Source organism: Patiria miniata, unplaced genomic scaffold (genome assembly GCF_015706575.1).
Source record: "Patiria miniata isolate m_02_andy unplaced genomic scaffold, ASM1570657v1 HiC_scaffold_8, whole genome shotgun sequence".
NCBI lineage: Eukaryota > Metazoa > Echinodermata > Asteroidea > Valvatida > Asterinidae > Patiria > Patiria miniata.
The window spans coordinates 8,819,098-8,832,950 of record NW_024037075.1 but is presented as its reverse complement, the minus strand read 5'-3'; the positions used below and the strand labels follow the sequence as shown (position 1 = coordinate 8,832,950).

Below are 13,853 nucleotides of genomic sequence, written 5' to 3'. Positions count from 1 at the left end.
TTAAATCAAACCAGCAAAGCCATGAAAAAACAACAAGATTAAACTGAACAGTTTCAAATTCAAGTACTTTGAACTAGATAGAGAAATAAACAGAAAAGAAAATGGGGATGCTTATGTTAAATGTCATTTATGCAGATCTAGTTGCCAAAGTTCGTCTGTCGGGGCCTAGTACATAACTGACATACAGATCCTTGTCATTTGATTGGTGGAACTTACATCACGCAACATTTGCTATTGCTCCCATTCCACGCCGGGGCTCAAAAAGTCCCATTCGCCATGTTCGCGCATGGGGAATGCGAAATACTATTCAGCAATTAGGATCATATATTCTTGTTCCATGACGCGGTATTTGTGTGCAAAATGCATGTTGATGTGCGCGTTCAACAATGCACGTAGCGGGTACTGTTCCAAAGAGCCAGTGCTATACAGAGTTGGGTTCTAACATTTTCATGATGGGGTGATTTGGAAGAGAGAAATAAAATTTCCACCAATTTTATATTGAAATAAAATTTCAAATATATCAAATGACAAGGATCTATATGCCAGTTAAATAAAACAAATATTGAGTGGCTTTAAATTGTGAAAGGGGAGGAAAATTTTTGCTCAGTAGATTTTACCCCCATTTCACTCTGAGCCACTCAATATTTGTATACTATTTAATACCTGTCGTGCCTGCCAATGTAGTTACCAACACAGTGGTCAACTCCTCTGTGGTTGTTTGCTGTGGTGTAGAAGAGGTCACAGCAATGGTGGTAAGTTCCGCAGTTGTCAACCCTGCGGTTGTGGTTACTTCTCGAGTCGTAGATGCTCTCGTGGTTTCCATCTCTGTAATAATTAGACAGATAGTGCTTCATTAAGTTCTCACCTCCCTTATAAATATAATTCTAATGATACCTCCTTTCCAATGGACACAACACCAATTAATATACACCATATTACTACAGTATAGGATACGGCTTGCCAAGGGGCAGTTAACCAGTTGGAGCTGGCTCTTTAATTGTTTAATTACAAAACACAGTAACACACTCCTCAAAACCCCCACTGGATTAAAAACCAGGGGTAAAACTCCATGAGCAAAAACTCTAGCTGCCAGCAAATAAAACATTTCTAACGTTTACATAAAGCTATATATATATATATTTTTTTTTTAAAGCTGAACCATTTAAAATTGCTCTAGACTGAACTGACGTCGCAAGCTATATCACCACACCATCGCCTCAGTTATACGCATTCTTTCCAATGTAACTTTGACACGCCCTTTCCAACCCTTACTTAAACACCGCCTCAGAATTTATCCCTCAAACGATTAGACAAATTTTGCCTGCTCTACTCCCTTTCCTTTGCATCAGGGAGGGGGGGAGGGGGTAGTCAAAGGAAAAAAAATACATGTGGTCCAGAAAGTCCTCAGCCATGTTGTTTTTTGTTTAATATTACCTGTTGTGGACTGAGCAGTTGTTCTCTCTTCCGTAGTTGATTCAGGAGTAGTGGTAACAACTGTTGTGTATACTTCTTCAGTGGTTGTTGGCTGGGCAGTGGTAGAGGGTTCCTTGGTGGTTACAACATGTGTGGTTGTCCTTTCAGTTGTGGTTGGTGGAACCTCTGTAGATATCAAAGATATAACAAGAAACTCATAATCAACTTGTGTATCCTCATTTTGGATTCAATTTGTTCATCAATTTCTGCTGATCTGTGCAAACTCTTCTATACTAGTAAGACCCGGACAAAGGCTCAACAATAACAGTTGATCGAAGTTAACTATAGGCCTACCCACCAGTTGTGGAGGCTTCTGTGGTGCTAACGACTGTTGTGACCTTCTCAGTGGTTGATACTTCTGGAGTGGTGCTTATCACAGTTGTGGTGGTAACCTCCTCAGTTGTTGATGGCACACCAGTTGTTGATGGTACTGTGGTGGTTCCGACTGTACTAACAATTGTTGTAGATTCTGTGGGTTGTACTTGTGATAAACAAAGGAAAGAATATGACCAACTTGCATAATAGAGGCTGGTAGTAAAGAAAGATGGCATCTTATGCACGACCCATTGCATCTTATGCTTCGCCCCATGTCAGCCCCATGTCAGTACGCCCCATTTCCACATCACCCCTTTACCGCTTCACCCCGCTGCCACTTCGTCCCACTTCACCCTATTGACACTTCACCCCATAGCTTTTCTAGTTTCAATTTAATTTTTGCAAATAAATTGTAAGATTTTTCAAATATTGGTTGAAACAAAATGTTTTCTGAGAGGGCTGTGCAAAAACGTGCTTGATGTCTTAAACGTTTGTTGTGAGTTTTAATTGATTAACATTCTTAGGCATATTGATATAAAATATGAAGCTGAAAGTGCAATTAATCTAATGTGAAATTTTCAGGAAAACAACAGAAAAATACTCAAAGAGGCCAAGTTAAAAATGCTGAAAATGTACCGAAAGGAGAAAGAGCCAAGTAAGAACCTTGTTACCAAAACAATCAGGCACCTGTTACGTGCCGCAGTTGCAGCACAATCAGCGTGGAAACGGTTCTGAAAATAACCCTGCACCAACACCTGACTGTACTCAGCTACTACAAAAAAGTGATGACATTACAACCTCAAACTCCAACATAAAGCTTTAAGTATTTATCTTTAGAACTCAAGATTTAAAAAAAAAACATTTCATGCGTAAAAATATTTCACATGTTTTCATGCGACTGTAACTTGTTTTTGATTTATTTATTTGTGGTTTAAGTTTTTAAACCTTAATGTCACTGTTTTTGACACTCAGTGTGCAGAATTGTATATATTTTTTATCATGGGGAATAATAAATTAATTGAAATGAATTGAAAAGGATTAAGCCTAGGACTCAAAAATTAAATGAAAAATGAAACACACAAAGCATGTGCTATGTATTGTAAAGCTTCACTTCCAAGATGATTTGAACTTCTAATTTTGAGGGAAGCTGCAAGGGGCAAAATGGTGATTTATGAAGTTGTGATGAGGCAAAATGGTATGAGGCACTTCCAAGTGGTAATGGGGCAAAGTTGCAATGAGGCGAAATGGTAATGATGTTGAACTGGTTGGAGGAAAAGTGACATGTGGTGAACTGGTATTGGGACGAAGTGACAGACACCCCTGTTAAGACAGGTCTGCTGGGGTAAAGACTTTTTTTAATTTGTAAACTAAAAACAAAACAAAAACAAAACGGTTTCAGAAAACCTAAGTTTAATTTGGGACTAAGTTGTGATATTTACAATTAATATTGTGTTTTTGACTTTCATCAATGTCATTTCATAAGCACTGTATACAGAGTGATGTCCAAGCGCTTGTGAGTTTACAAGCTTACTGGGGTGGGAATCGAGCTAGTGAACTCCTGCCTGCTTAGTTCTTAAGGCAAAGCATGCAAACTTCCTTAATATGTCTACACAAAGTCCAGTACGAATTGAAATAAAAAACTTCCCAACCCCGAAATTAAAATAGCCTTTTTTTCCTCTCTCAAAACATATATATATATTTGTTAAGCTCTGTAAATTGTCCATTTTGCAAAAGAAATGTCCAATGACCGAATTACTTGTGCCAAAGTTGGAATAATGTGCCAAAGTTGGAATAATGCTTAACCAATATAGACTCCATAAACACACATGAAACCTATGTCGCAACTTGTTACTTGCATAAAGGTATTTATCTACATGACCCCAGACTCAGTTTTTCTCACATTTTAACACATTGATATTATTTAACAGCCAAACAACATAAATTCCCTATTAGCTTTCTTATTATATTATCTCTTTAATAACTTGGATGTAATTTATGCTTTAATAAAGCAAATATGAATATAAAGTGCACACTATCCTAGCAGATGATGTAAGGATCGAGAATAACAAACAAGTATGTCATTTGATTCCAACTAAACAAGCCTTCTGGTATGTTGTGTATTGAACACGAGGCCAATTACCATTCTTACATATTGGAAAATAAAAGTACCTGTGGTTGACTTCACCGTTGTGGTCTGTGTTGTAGTTGACTCAGGTGTTGTGCTCACAACAGTTGTGGTGATTTCCTCAGTGGTGGATGGAGGAGCTGTGGTGGATGGAGCCTCAGTGGTGGATACACGGACTGTGGTTGTCTCAGTTGTTGTGGGTGCCGCTGCACGAAAAAGATACCAAGCATATAAACATATCATAGCCACTCACTGTTACCCTCAAGAGGCCTAACACTTTTAATGTTTACACAAAATATGCAATATATGACATGAATTCCATAAAAAATATCACATTACTTTTAACATCTCAAAGAAACTTACTTCTGTAACACACCCAAAAGTGACTTTTTAAAAACTGTTAAAAACAATAAATACATCAAGTAGAAGTGTATGCCAGTCGAAAACAGAACATACAGCTTTTCCCCTACTTGATTGAATTAAAAATATTTTGCTTTGTGTTGAAATTCAATAATTTGGTCCGTTCGAGATGGCATAAGTAGGAAAGCCACCACCATCAACTGAAAATTTTATGTCACGATGACATCATTTCAGATTTTCAATGTTTTTATCAATATCTACCTACCCACCAAGCTTCATAACGATCGGACATACCCTTATATGTGAATCAAAAATCACGGTTTTTTATGACGTCATGACGTCACACATTTTACGAAATTTTGTGTATCTATCTATGACTTAAACCTTTTACAAAAAGAATTTTGAATTTACCATGTTCCGTTGATGAGATATGACTAAAAGGTCCAAAATGGAATAATTCATATAAAATCACATGATGACGTCATAACGACGTCACTGCAATTTTTGTCTATAACACGTCCCGGAATACATGCATACCAAGTTTGAACCAAATCAGACTTGCGGTTCTGTAGATATAAGGCCTTAAATTATGCATTTTTAGGATGATGTCACATGACACGTGATAACGTCATGATGACGTCATGATGACGTCATGATGACGTCATGATTCGGCATACATCTTCAGATGGTGGTCTAAGTGTGTGCCAGGTTTGAAGTCGATTGGATTTGAAAAAAGTCAAAAAGTGCCCTGTAGAACAAAAACACGTGTTATCCTATGGGAAAAAAAGTGGAACAAAAAATAGAAAAAAAAACTAGAGTTGTATGTCTGTTTGCAAACAGAACACAGGGCTTTTTCGCATTTTACAAATATTTGTTTCGTTTGTCCTTTTCCAGTCACTTTTCAGAGTGCTTCATGCAGTTAAAGGTTGTTCAAAACGCTTAAAATAATTCCTAAAGTATAATTTTATCAAATGATGTCACTTGCCCTGCAATGATGTCATCCTTAAGACCCTTCTCAATGCCCATTTTGTCATTGTGATTTTGGTTTGAACCAAATTTAATGTCAATCCGATGAAAGAAAGTGTGCAACTTGTGGAAGCAGAATAAAATTAGAAATATCTAAAAAATTATAATAACCAAACGATGACGTCATCATGACGTCACTTTAAACTTTGTATACTAGTACCATTATTTACCTACCCACTAGGTTTCATGACAGTCAGACCTTTCCTTATATGTATTTTGAAAATTTGCATTTTTATGATGTCATAATGATGTCAGATATTTTTTTCAAAATTTTCTGCAAATACCTTTTACCTAACAGACCAAATACACAAAGAATTTTGAATTTTGCATGTTACGTTCATGAGATATGGCTAAAAGGTCAAAAACTTCTAATATTCATATAAAATCTCCGGATGACGTCATCATGGCATCACCTAATTGTTTTTTTGTTTACCTATAACACATCCCGGTCTAGCCACATACCAAGTTTCAACCCAATCAGACTTACAGTTCTGTAGACATAGGACTTCATAATATGCACGTAAATTTCAAGAATCAATAAAAAAAATTTGGTGATGACGTCATAATGACGCCATAGCCTTGGCATAATTTTTGTATGAGGGTCTTCTTTGGCTGTAACATTGATGACGATTCCAGATTGCCAAGTTATAGAAATGGTGGCTTGACAACGTGTACAAAGTCAATGGGCTAACACGTGTACAAAGTTAACGGGCTAAAAAAATCCCACTGCAGAAAAATTGCACCTTTAAATTTGTAATTTGCCTTTGAACTGAAACATTTTTATGAAATATTACTTGATATTCTGACCCTTAGGAATATGTTCAATCGAATGACAGCACGAAAAAAACTACGATTTCTCTTTCCTTCTCATAGTAATTCTCGGCTGAAGTTCAGAACTACTCAGTAAGATATCAGTGTTGTATTGGAAAAGACTTGTGGAAAATCCCACTGCAGAAAAACTGCACCTTTAAATACGTTACATAGGGCTTTTCGGCATCATGATTTTTTATTATACGTCCCTGACTATGTGCATGCATAAACATAAAATCTGTCAAAGTTAGCCGAAAATCGGCTAAAACGGTCACTGTGATGTGGACAGGATTTGACCTCGGCAACACAAGCTCTGCAGGCTGACCGACATACGATGTATGTGCGTAAAGTACGTGTTTACTATACCTCATACATATTCATGATCGAGAGCCGAACGTTCACAGGTCAATTCACCATCACGTGCCAGATGTTATTCTTGCTGTTTACCAAATGCGCGTGCGAGGATTCACGCACATTGTAAATACGCATGCGTAGTAGACTGTCGCAAGGGTTACCAGTGCGACAGTCTACTACGCATGCGCTTTACAGAGCAATCGAGGAACTGTCGCACGGGTGCAGTACGCACCCGCGAACATCGCACGGGAGAGATGCATGGGTTGCACGGTTCGCGTAAATGTTAATTTACAGAGCTCAATGATGCCGTACTGGAGAAAATGTATAGACCGTGTAAAGATGTCTCCTGTACAAAAGAAGTTGTACACATTGCAAACAACTGTATTTACAACTGTAGTAACTGTATTATATTGCAAACGAACCGAACTAGTAATTGAAGTTGAATCTTTTGGTGAGCTGTACAAGTTTCCCCAAATTTTGTTTTAGGTGCATAATAATAAAACAAAATTCGGCAACTGAATATGTATGAGGTATAGTAAAACAAATATAACATGGTTTATTTCGAGTGGACAGTCGATATTAGCTCCCCTCCGTATTGGAAGTTGACAAACTAGTTCCCTCGGCTTCGCCTCGGGAACTAGTTTGTCAACTTCCAATACCTCGGGGAGCGAATATCGACTGTCCACCCTCAAACCATGTTATATTTGTATAATGTACATATAGACGTTCTGTGCATGTTTTAGAGCAGAGCTATTGTCAACCTGAAGTTTTAAGCGTGCGCAGGGCATGTCCGAGTTCGCTTATTGCCTCGAAGCTTTGAAATGTTTTAGATCTACCCTTCAATCAACATTTAAAGTAAAAACTAATATAAAAACTTCCATGGTTGATTTTTCAGGAATTTTCAAAGGAAAAGGGGTCTTTTCATAATAACTTCCGGTCTGATGACGTCATACGCCTAAAACTTCGCGCACGACTTAAGTGGGTCAAGGTCATCATATACACCAATATTTAGGCGATTCCGACAAACTTCGCCACAGACATTTATTCAAAATACATTTTTGAAAATTTTCAACCTGTCGCTAGAGGGCGCTCGAAGATTGCATGACGTCATCGGTAGGTGATTTGAAGAATACTATCAGCCAAGAGACTAACACAGTGTTTTAGTTCATATCTATTACCACTTTTAAATAATAAGCCACTTCCGGTTTCGGCTTTTACGACCGGAAGCAAGGGTCACGTGATTGCACGCACACTGAATGAAATAAAGACTTCAACCTACTCTATCACTTGCCGGCAACAGAATGCTGCGGACGCATACGGTTGATTTATTATGCATTTTTAAATATTAAAAGTGTCACAATTTAATTGCTATCATGACGTCATCATCACACAATGTTGTTTGAATCAGGGTCTTTGCTTCGACAAAGAGTGGTGTAAATGAATTACTGGCAAAGAGTCGAAAATACCCTTTGAAAATCAACAATTTGTTTTTAAATTTCTGTGTACAAAGTCTATGGGCAAAATTAAATATTCAAAATTCTGTAATAAATTAGTCGATGAAGTCACCATGACGTCAATCTTCGGGACACATCTGTGCTATAGGGACTATGCTTATGCCAACTTTGAATGATGTCTGACAAAGATTAATACCCAAAGTGCTGCAGAGAAAAATCGTGTACAAAGTCTATGGGATTTTTGGCGCCAAAAAAAAAAAAAATCAGAACAAAAAGAAAGGCTTTTTCGCAAATTTTGCGAAAAAGCCAAAAAAAAATCAGAACAAAAAGAAAGGCTTTTTCGCAAATTTTGCGAAAAAGCCAAAAAACAAAAACAAGAGCTGTTTCGGTGTGTACACCAAAACAGCTAAATATTTTACCACACTCCCTACAATGGCACACCAATCAAGTAAAAGGTCTTGTTGTCCCCTCTTATTTGATACCACATTTGAGGTTGAGATGCTTGTAGTTCTGAAGATTAAATAAATTTTTCACGCAGAATTACCCAACTATTGCTATGTTCTTCAGGAAGCACGGATATCCGCCTAAATAGCCGTTTGATCGGTTTTTCTGCATACTGACTCGCACTGACCACAAGGTGACCATTGCTCCCAAATCCACTTAACTGTTTAAGTGCTACGGGTATGGGCTGAGCATGTACAGTAATTGACGAAAGAAATATTCAAATCTGGTGAAGAATATTGGCAAGAAAAAGCGTTTACCTGTTTCAATAAAATGACCCCTACTGACCATTAAGTGACCATTGGCCAAACTCTGTGAACAACCAGGCTTGGTTCAAATATAAAACTGACCAACATTGACATTTGTTGGGTACTGTGGGAAAAGAAGCATTTTGCATATTAACGAAAATGACCACTAGTGACCATGACTCAGGTCAAGAAAGATACTATCCAAATTTGGCTGGTATCGGCCACGATATTTGGCAGATATAGCAAAATGACCACTGAGTGACCACTACCTGAAATATACTAAAATGCTGCATGGGGTATGGGCTAAGCATGTAACTGACAAAAAATGTTCAATCAGGTGAAGAATTTTGGCAAAAAAGCATTCGACCTGTTTCAGTGAAATGACCTCTACTCACCATTAGGTGACCTTTGGCCAAATTCTGTGAACAACCCATATGAGGCTTGGTCCACAGATGTAACTGACCGAGTTTGACATCAATTGGGTCAATACTGTGCGAGAAGCATTTGGTATTTTTATAAGAAAATTACCACCAGTGACCACTAGGTGACCATTGACCTCAAATGCTGGTCAATTAAGGTAGAACTAGGGTCAAGGAAGATCCTGTCCAAAATTGGCTGATATCGGCCAATGAATCCCCCCCCCCCCCACCACAGAAGTGTGGGACGAGTCTACGAGTGATACTTACCCAAATAGCTACTACATATGCATATTTATTCAGCTGACAGGCTCAAACACTAAAAGTTTTAATCAACCAACGAGCGCCCTCTCGGGGCCTACCCATTATGCTACGTCATGAATACGCCATTATACTTCCTCTTTTTTTCTCGCGCACTAAAGGTGAAAAACCATCATATTGCGAGCCGAGAGTGGAGAGGAGGGCGGGAAGCTATTTGGGTAAGTATCACTCGTAGACTCGTCCCACACTTCTGTGGGGGGAGGGGGGGGGGGGAGTCTACTTCATTCACTTACCCAAATAGCTACTACATATGCATAGAGTGGCACCGACAACTGGTGGCCGGGTAGGCGAGACGCCCTTCAACCAAATGGTTAAACAACAGTATATATATATATATACATCATGATTTAAACCATTTAGGTTGAATATACATGTTATGTATTACCTGCCTAGTTGGTCTCCTGGCCAGGCCGGGAAAGACTACTGTGCAGGGTAGGGTTCTTAGACAAGGACTGGTGAGATATCAGTATCGTCTTCCCCATGTTACCTCCAGTCTGGAGTATGTCACGTAGGTAGCAAGATGTGAATGTCGAGGCCGACTTTCAGCATGCTGCCTGTGAAACTTTTGAGATAGGGACCCCGCTAAAAAATGTCCAGGACGTCGCTATGGCGCGTACGTCATGGGCCTGGACAAGGACTCAGACAGGAGCATCCCTTTTGGATGGCCTATCCGAGTTAGCGAATTTGATTGCTGATACTACCCAACGCAAAATGGTGTCCCTTGAGTCGGGGCCATGCGGCTGCATGGTTGTAATAAAAAGCCGCCTGCAATCACCCCTGAGTGGTTTAGTGTGTGCCAAATACCATTTTAGGGACCGCACAGGACGCCATAATTTGTTTGCGGGGACAGAGGAGGTGGACCCAATTTTTTTGGGACGAAAATATCAGGAGGGCTAAACCCTGCTGTCTGATTTTTTGTCAGAAAAGGACGCTTTTGGGATCAGGCGGACCCCGCCTGGTTCCCAGTGAATACGTCCCGGATCTAAAGTCAGCGCGTGGATCTCGCTGCTACGCCTAACAGTAGCCTTGCGAGCAGAAAGGCTAGCTTTATTGACACGTGAATGAGAGGTGCCTGGCCCAAAGGTTCGTATGGAGCCTTGGCCAAAAACTTCAGGACCGAACCCAGATCTCAGGATGGGACTAGATTCCGGACTGTTAGCCTCTCATTGAACATTCCACGGAGTAGGTGAGTGATCGCCACATTAGAGGAAATGTATGAGCCATCAGAGAAGCCGTGTGAACTACTGCTACGGCTGATCGTTAATTTCACACCATTCCTACTGACAAATTGGCTCTGAACAATGACAGTAGAAATTCTGAACAATGGTTTAAAGAAGCACAGAGTGAATCCACAGCCTGTTCTTCGCACCACCTACTATAATGTCGTAGTCGACTGTCATAGATTCGTGGTGTTGAAAGACGACGTCCCTTTGCGGCCAGGGCTGCAGCGTCTTCAGAAAGACCTGCTGATCGGTAAGCACGCTTGACAGTGGCCAGCACGCTAGGTGGAGATCTCCTGGAGCCGGGTGTCGGAACAGGGACCGAGGCTAAAAGGGTAGGTCGTGACGATCTGGGAGGATTAGAGGGGAGCCCAGTAGGAGCCTCACCAGTCACAGAAACCAGGGCTGGCGCGGCCAGAAGGGAGCGATCAGTAGGATCTTGCACCTGTCTATCTCCAGTTTCCCGATGACCTTTGTAAGGATTGAGATTGGAGGGAAGGCGTAAGCGAACATGTTTGTCCAGTCTACTGATAGTGCGTTCGAGGCCCATGCCTGAGGATGATGGGATCTCGAGCAGAACACCGCAAGCTGAGTGTTGATTGCGGAGGTGCACCAGTCTATGTGTGGACGACCTAGGATCGAGAAGATCCGACTTACGATTCTCTTGTTCGATGACCACTCTGTGGGAATTATTTTGCCCCTGGAGAGAGAGTCCGCTATGTCGTTTTCCGCACCAGGAACGTGAATGACACGTAGATCTACTTTGTGTCTGGTTAGCCACTAACACATTTCCCAAGTCAGGTAGCACAGCTGGGGTGACCTTGTACCGCCCCATTTGTTAATATATGCTACCACTGTCGTGTAGTCGGTCTTGATTAAAACAGACCGGCCCACTGCGTCTGCTTGAAAGTGGTGTAAGGCGTTGACTGCAGCCTAAAGCTATAGAACATTGATATGTAGGGGGGAGGGGAGGCTCCCCAGCCCTCGTTGGAAGCGTCAGTGGAGATTATGGCGTGAGGATCCCCTCTGGGGAAACTCCATCTGCACCGAATGTTCTGTTCCAATGGCCACCACCGAAGGTGTGGCCAAATGACTTCGTCGATCGAGATTACTAGAGAGATTGGATCTGTCTCGGGTCAGTCATGTGCCAGAAGATGCATTTGCAAAGGACGCATCCTAAATCCGCACCAGGGGACCAGGTCCACTTAGCTGGCCATGATCCCTAGAAGTTTCAGCCAAGCTTGCGCTGGGGCGACTTGAACAGATAGGAAAAGTTTGACGCACTTCCGCAGGCTGGTAACGCGTTCCCCTGTGGGGACGGCTATGCCCCTGCGTAGATTGATCTCTGTTCCCAGAAAAGCGATTTCCTGGGACGGGATTAGTTGGGACTTCTTCTCGTTGATGATGAAGCCTAGCCTCGTTGTCAACGTATAAGTATCTCTCAAATTTTGAGCAGTTTCGTCTTTTGATTTTCCCACTATCAGTCAGTCATCGAGATCCATAAAAATCATTGTTTTCTCGACGAAGACATGATGCAACTGCCCGCACAACCCTGGTAAACACTCTTGACGAGGTTGATAACCCGAAGGGAAGGGCAGTGAATTCGTAAGTGCGCTCCTGAAACCGGAAACGTAGGAATCAGGAGTGCTCTTGGAAGATGGGGACATGTAGGTATGCGTCTTTCAGGTCTAAAGACGTCCCCCACGCTGGCGTGGGCAATGACTCTAGAACTACATGGAGTGTTTCCATTTGGAAACGCTTGGGTCTGACAAACCTATTGAGCAGTTTAAGCCAGCCACCTTCTTTGGTGTTAGAAAGAAGGACAGGAAGCCTATGAATTGTTCCATTGGTGGTACCAAGCGGACTGCTCTCTTCTCGATAAGGGATGATATCTCTTGTTCGAGAGCTAATCCTTTGTCTGTGTTTGTCGGAACCAGTGTTTCGCGAACACATATTTCCGACCAAGGGGTGCTTGTAGATTCTAGTTGATAGCCGTGGCTGACTATAGAAAGCACCCTTGCGTCGCAGGTGATCTCTCTCCAGAATTTCTGAGACGACCCCCAACGAGCCTGAGTGTGGGGGTCGGCTCCGTGGGGGAGTCACCGCCGCCAACCGAGGCGGGGGGCCAATGGCCCATCGCCATGTCCCCGGCCGCTAGTTTGTACATACTGGTGCGCAGGGGCAGAGTAGGGCATGGAGCTGAAACCATTGCACCAGCTGATGCCTTGGCCGTCTGTTGGCGAAAGAGCTTGAATGGTTTCTTAGGGGAAGGGCGAAACGAGGGAGCACCTCTCGTTGCCTTCTTGCCAGATAACTTGGGCTTGTTAGTAGCTGAAGGCTTCTTCAAGCTCAGTTTGTCCGCTGTTTTGATTCATTTGGCTTCAACTTCCAGAATCTCCTGGAATTTGCCTCCGAAAAGGTCTTTGCCCATAAGAGGAAGGTCTTCTAACTTCTTCTTAGTGCCTTCGTGCGGTATGTAAAGTGCCTAATTGGGGGAGGAGGCAAGTCGGTCACCACGAGTCCTGCCCATTCCGCACGGGTGGAAGCAGGGAGCTCGGAGCGCAATGAACGCGCAGACGGGGCCGGTGAGGATTCAATCCTTTTACCACTCCGTGACTGGTCGTCCCCGAGGGTTGCTGGAGCCAGCAGACCGGGGGGACGAGGCGAAGAAATTCCTGTGAAACTACGGGAAATCGACGCCAGGTGACGCCGATGGTCCAGAGATCGGTGGCGTGATCGAGCGACTAGTGGTCCCTTTTTGGGTCTTACCCTAGGGAACGCTGGTGGCCTTTGATGCGGCCTTTTTAACCGCGGGACCCTTACGGCTGGTCGCCTGGGGGGCCGTGGTTACACGGGGGGTTTTATCACCGGTATCCTCACAGTGTTCCATACCGTAGGATGTATGTTTGATGCCAGTCAAAACGCGTAACACGGGATGACCGTAACAACTATGGCGATGTCCCTGCGTGGGAGACTCACTGCTATCTTGTCTTTTCGTACTATTGTACTACTGAGATAAATGCAGTTGAGAACGGCCAAGGAGAAGGGAACGACTGCTGGTCGCTGTACCCCACGGAATTTCTCTTTACACGCCAGGCGAGGTGGCCGAGGGAAGGGAACGGCCAGCGGCCGATATGCCCACGAATATCTCGCCGCTATCTCATTTGTCGCCGCACTACCGAGATAGCTTAGGACGGCCGAGGGGCAGGGAACGACCTCTGTCGATATAC

The 13,853-nt window shown here is 42.3% G+C and overlaps 1 protein-coding gene across 1 annotated transcript in view; it reads right to left on the bottom strand.

Moving 5' to 3' along the window:
• The window catches only part of LOC119719265 (mucin-2-like), a 42,127-nt gene that overhangs the window by 13,998 nt on the left and 14,276 nt on the right, over positions 1 to 13,853 (bottom strand). Inside the window, exons 11-14 of the mRNA XM_038188650.1 lie at positions 3,958 to 4,119; positions 1,772 to 1,954; positions 1,435 to 1,599; positions 664 to 825 (exon numbers count right to left, since the gene is read on the bottom strand). Of these exons, the coding sequence (XP_038044578.1) occupies positions 664 to 825; positions 1,435 to 1,599; positions 1,772 to 1,954; positions 3,958 to 4,119 (672 nt within the window). The remainder of the gene's footprint in view (positions 1 to 663; positions 826 to 1,434; positions 1,600 to 1,771; positions 1,955 to 3,957; positions 4,120 to 13,853) is intronic.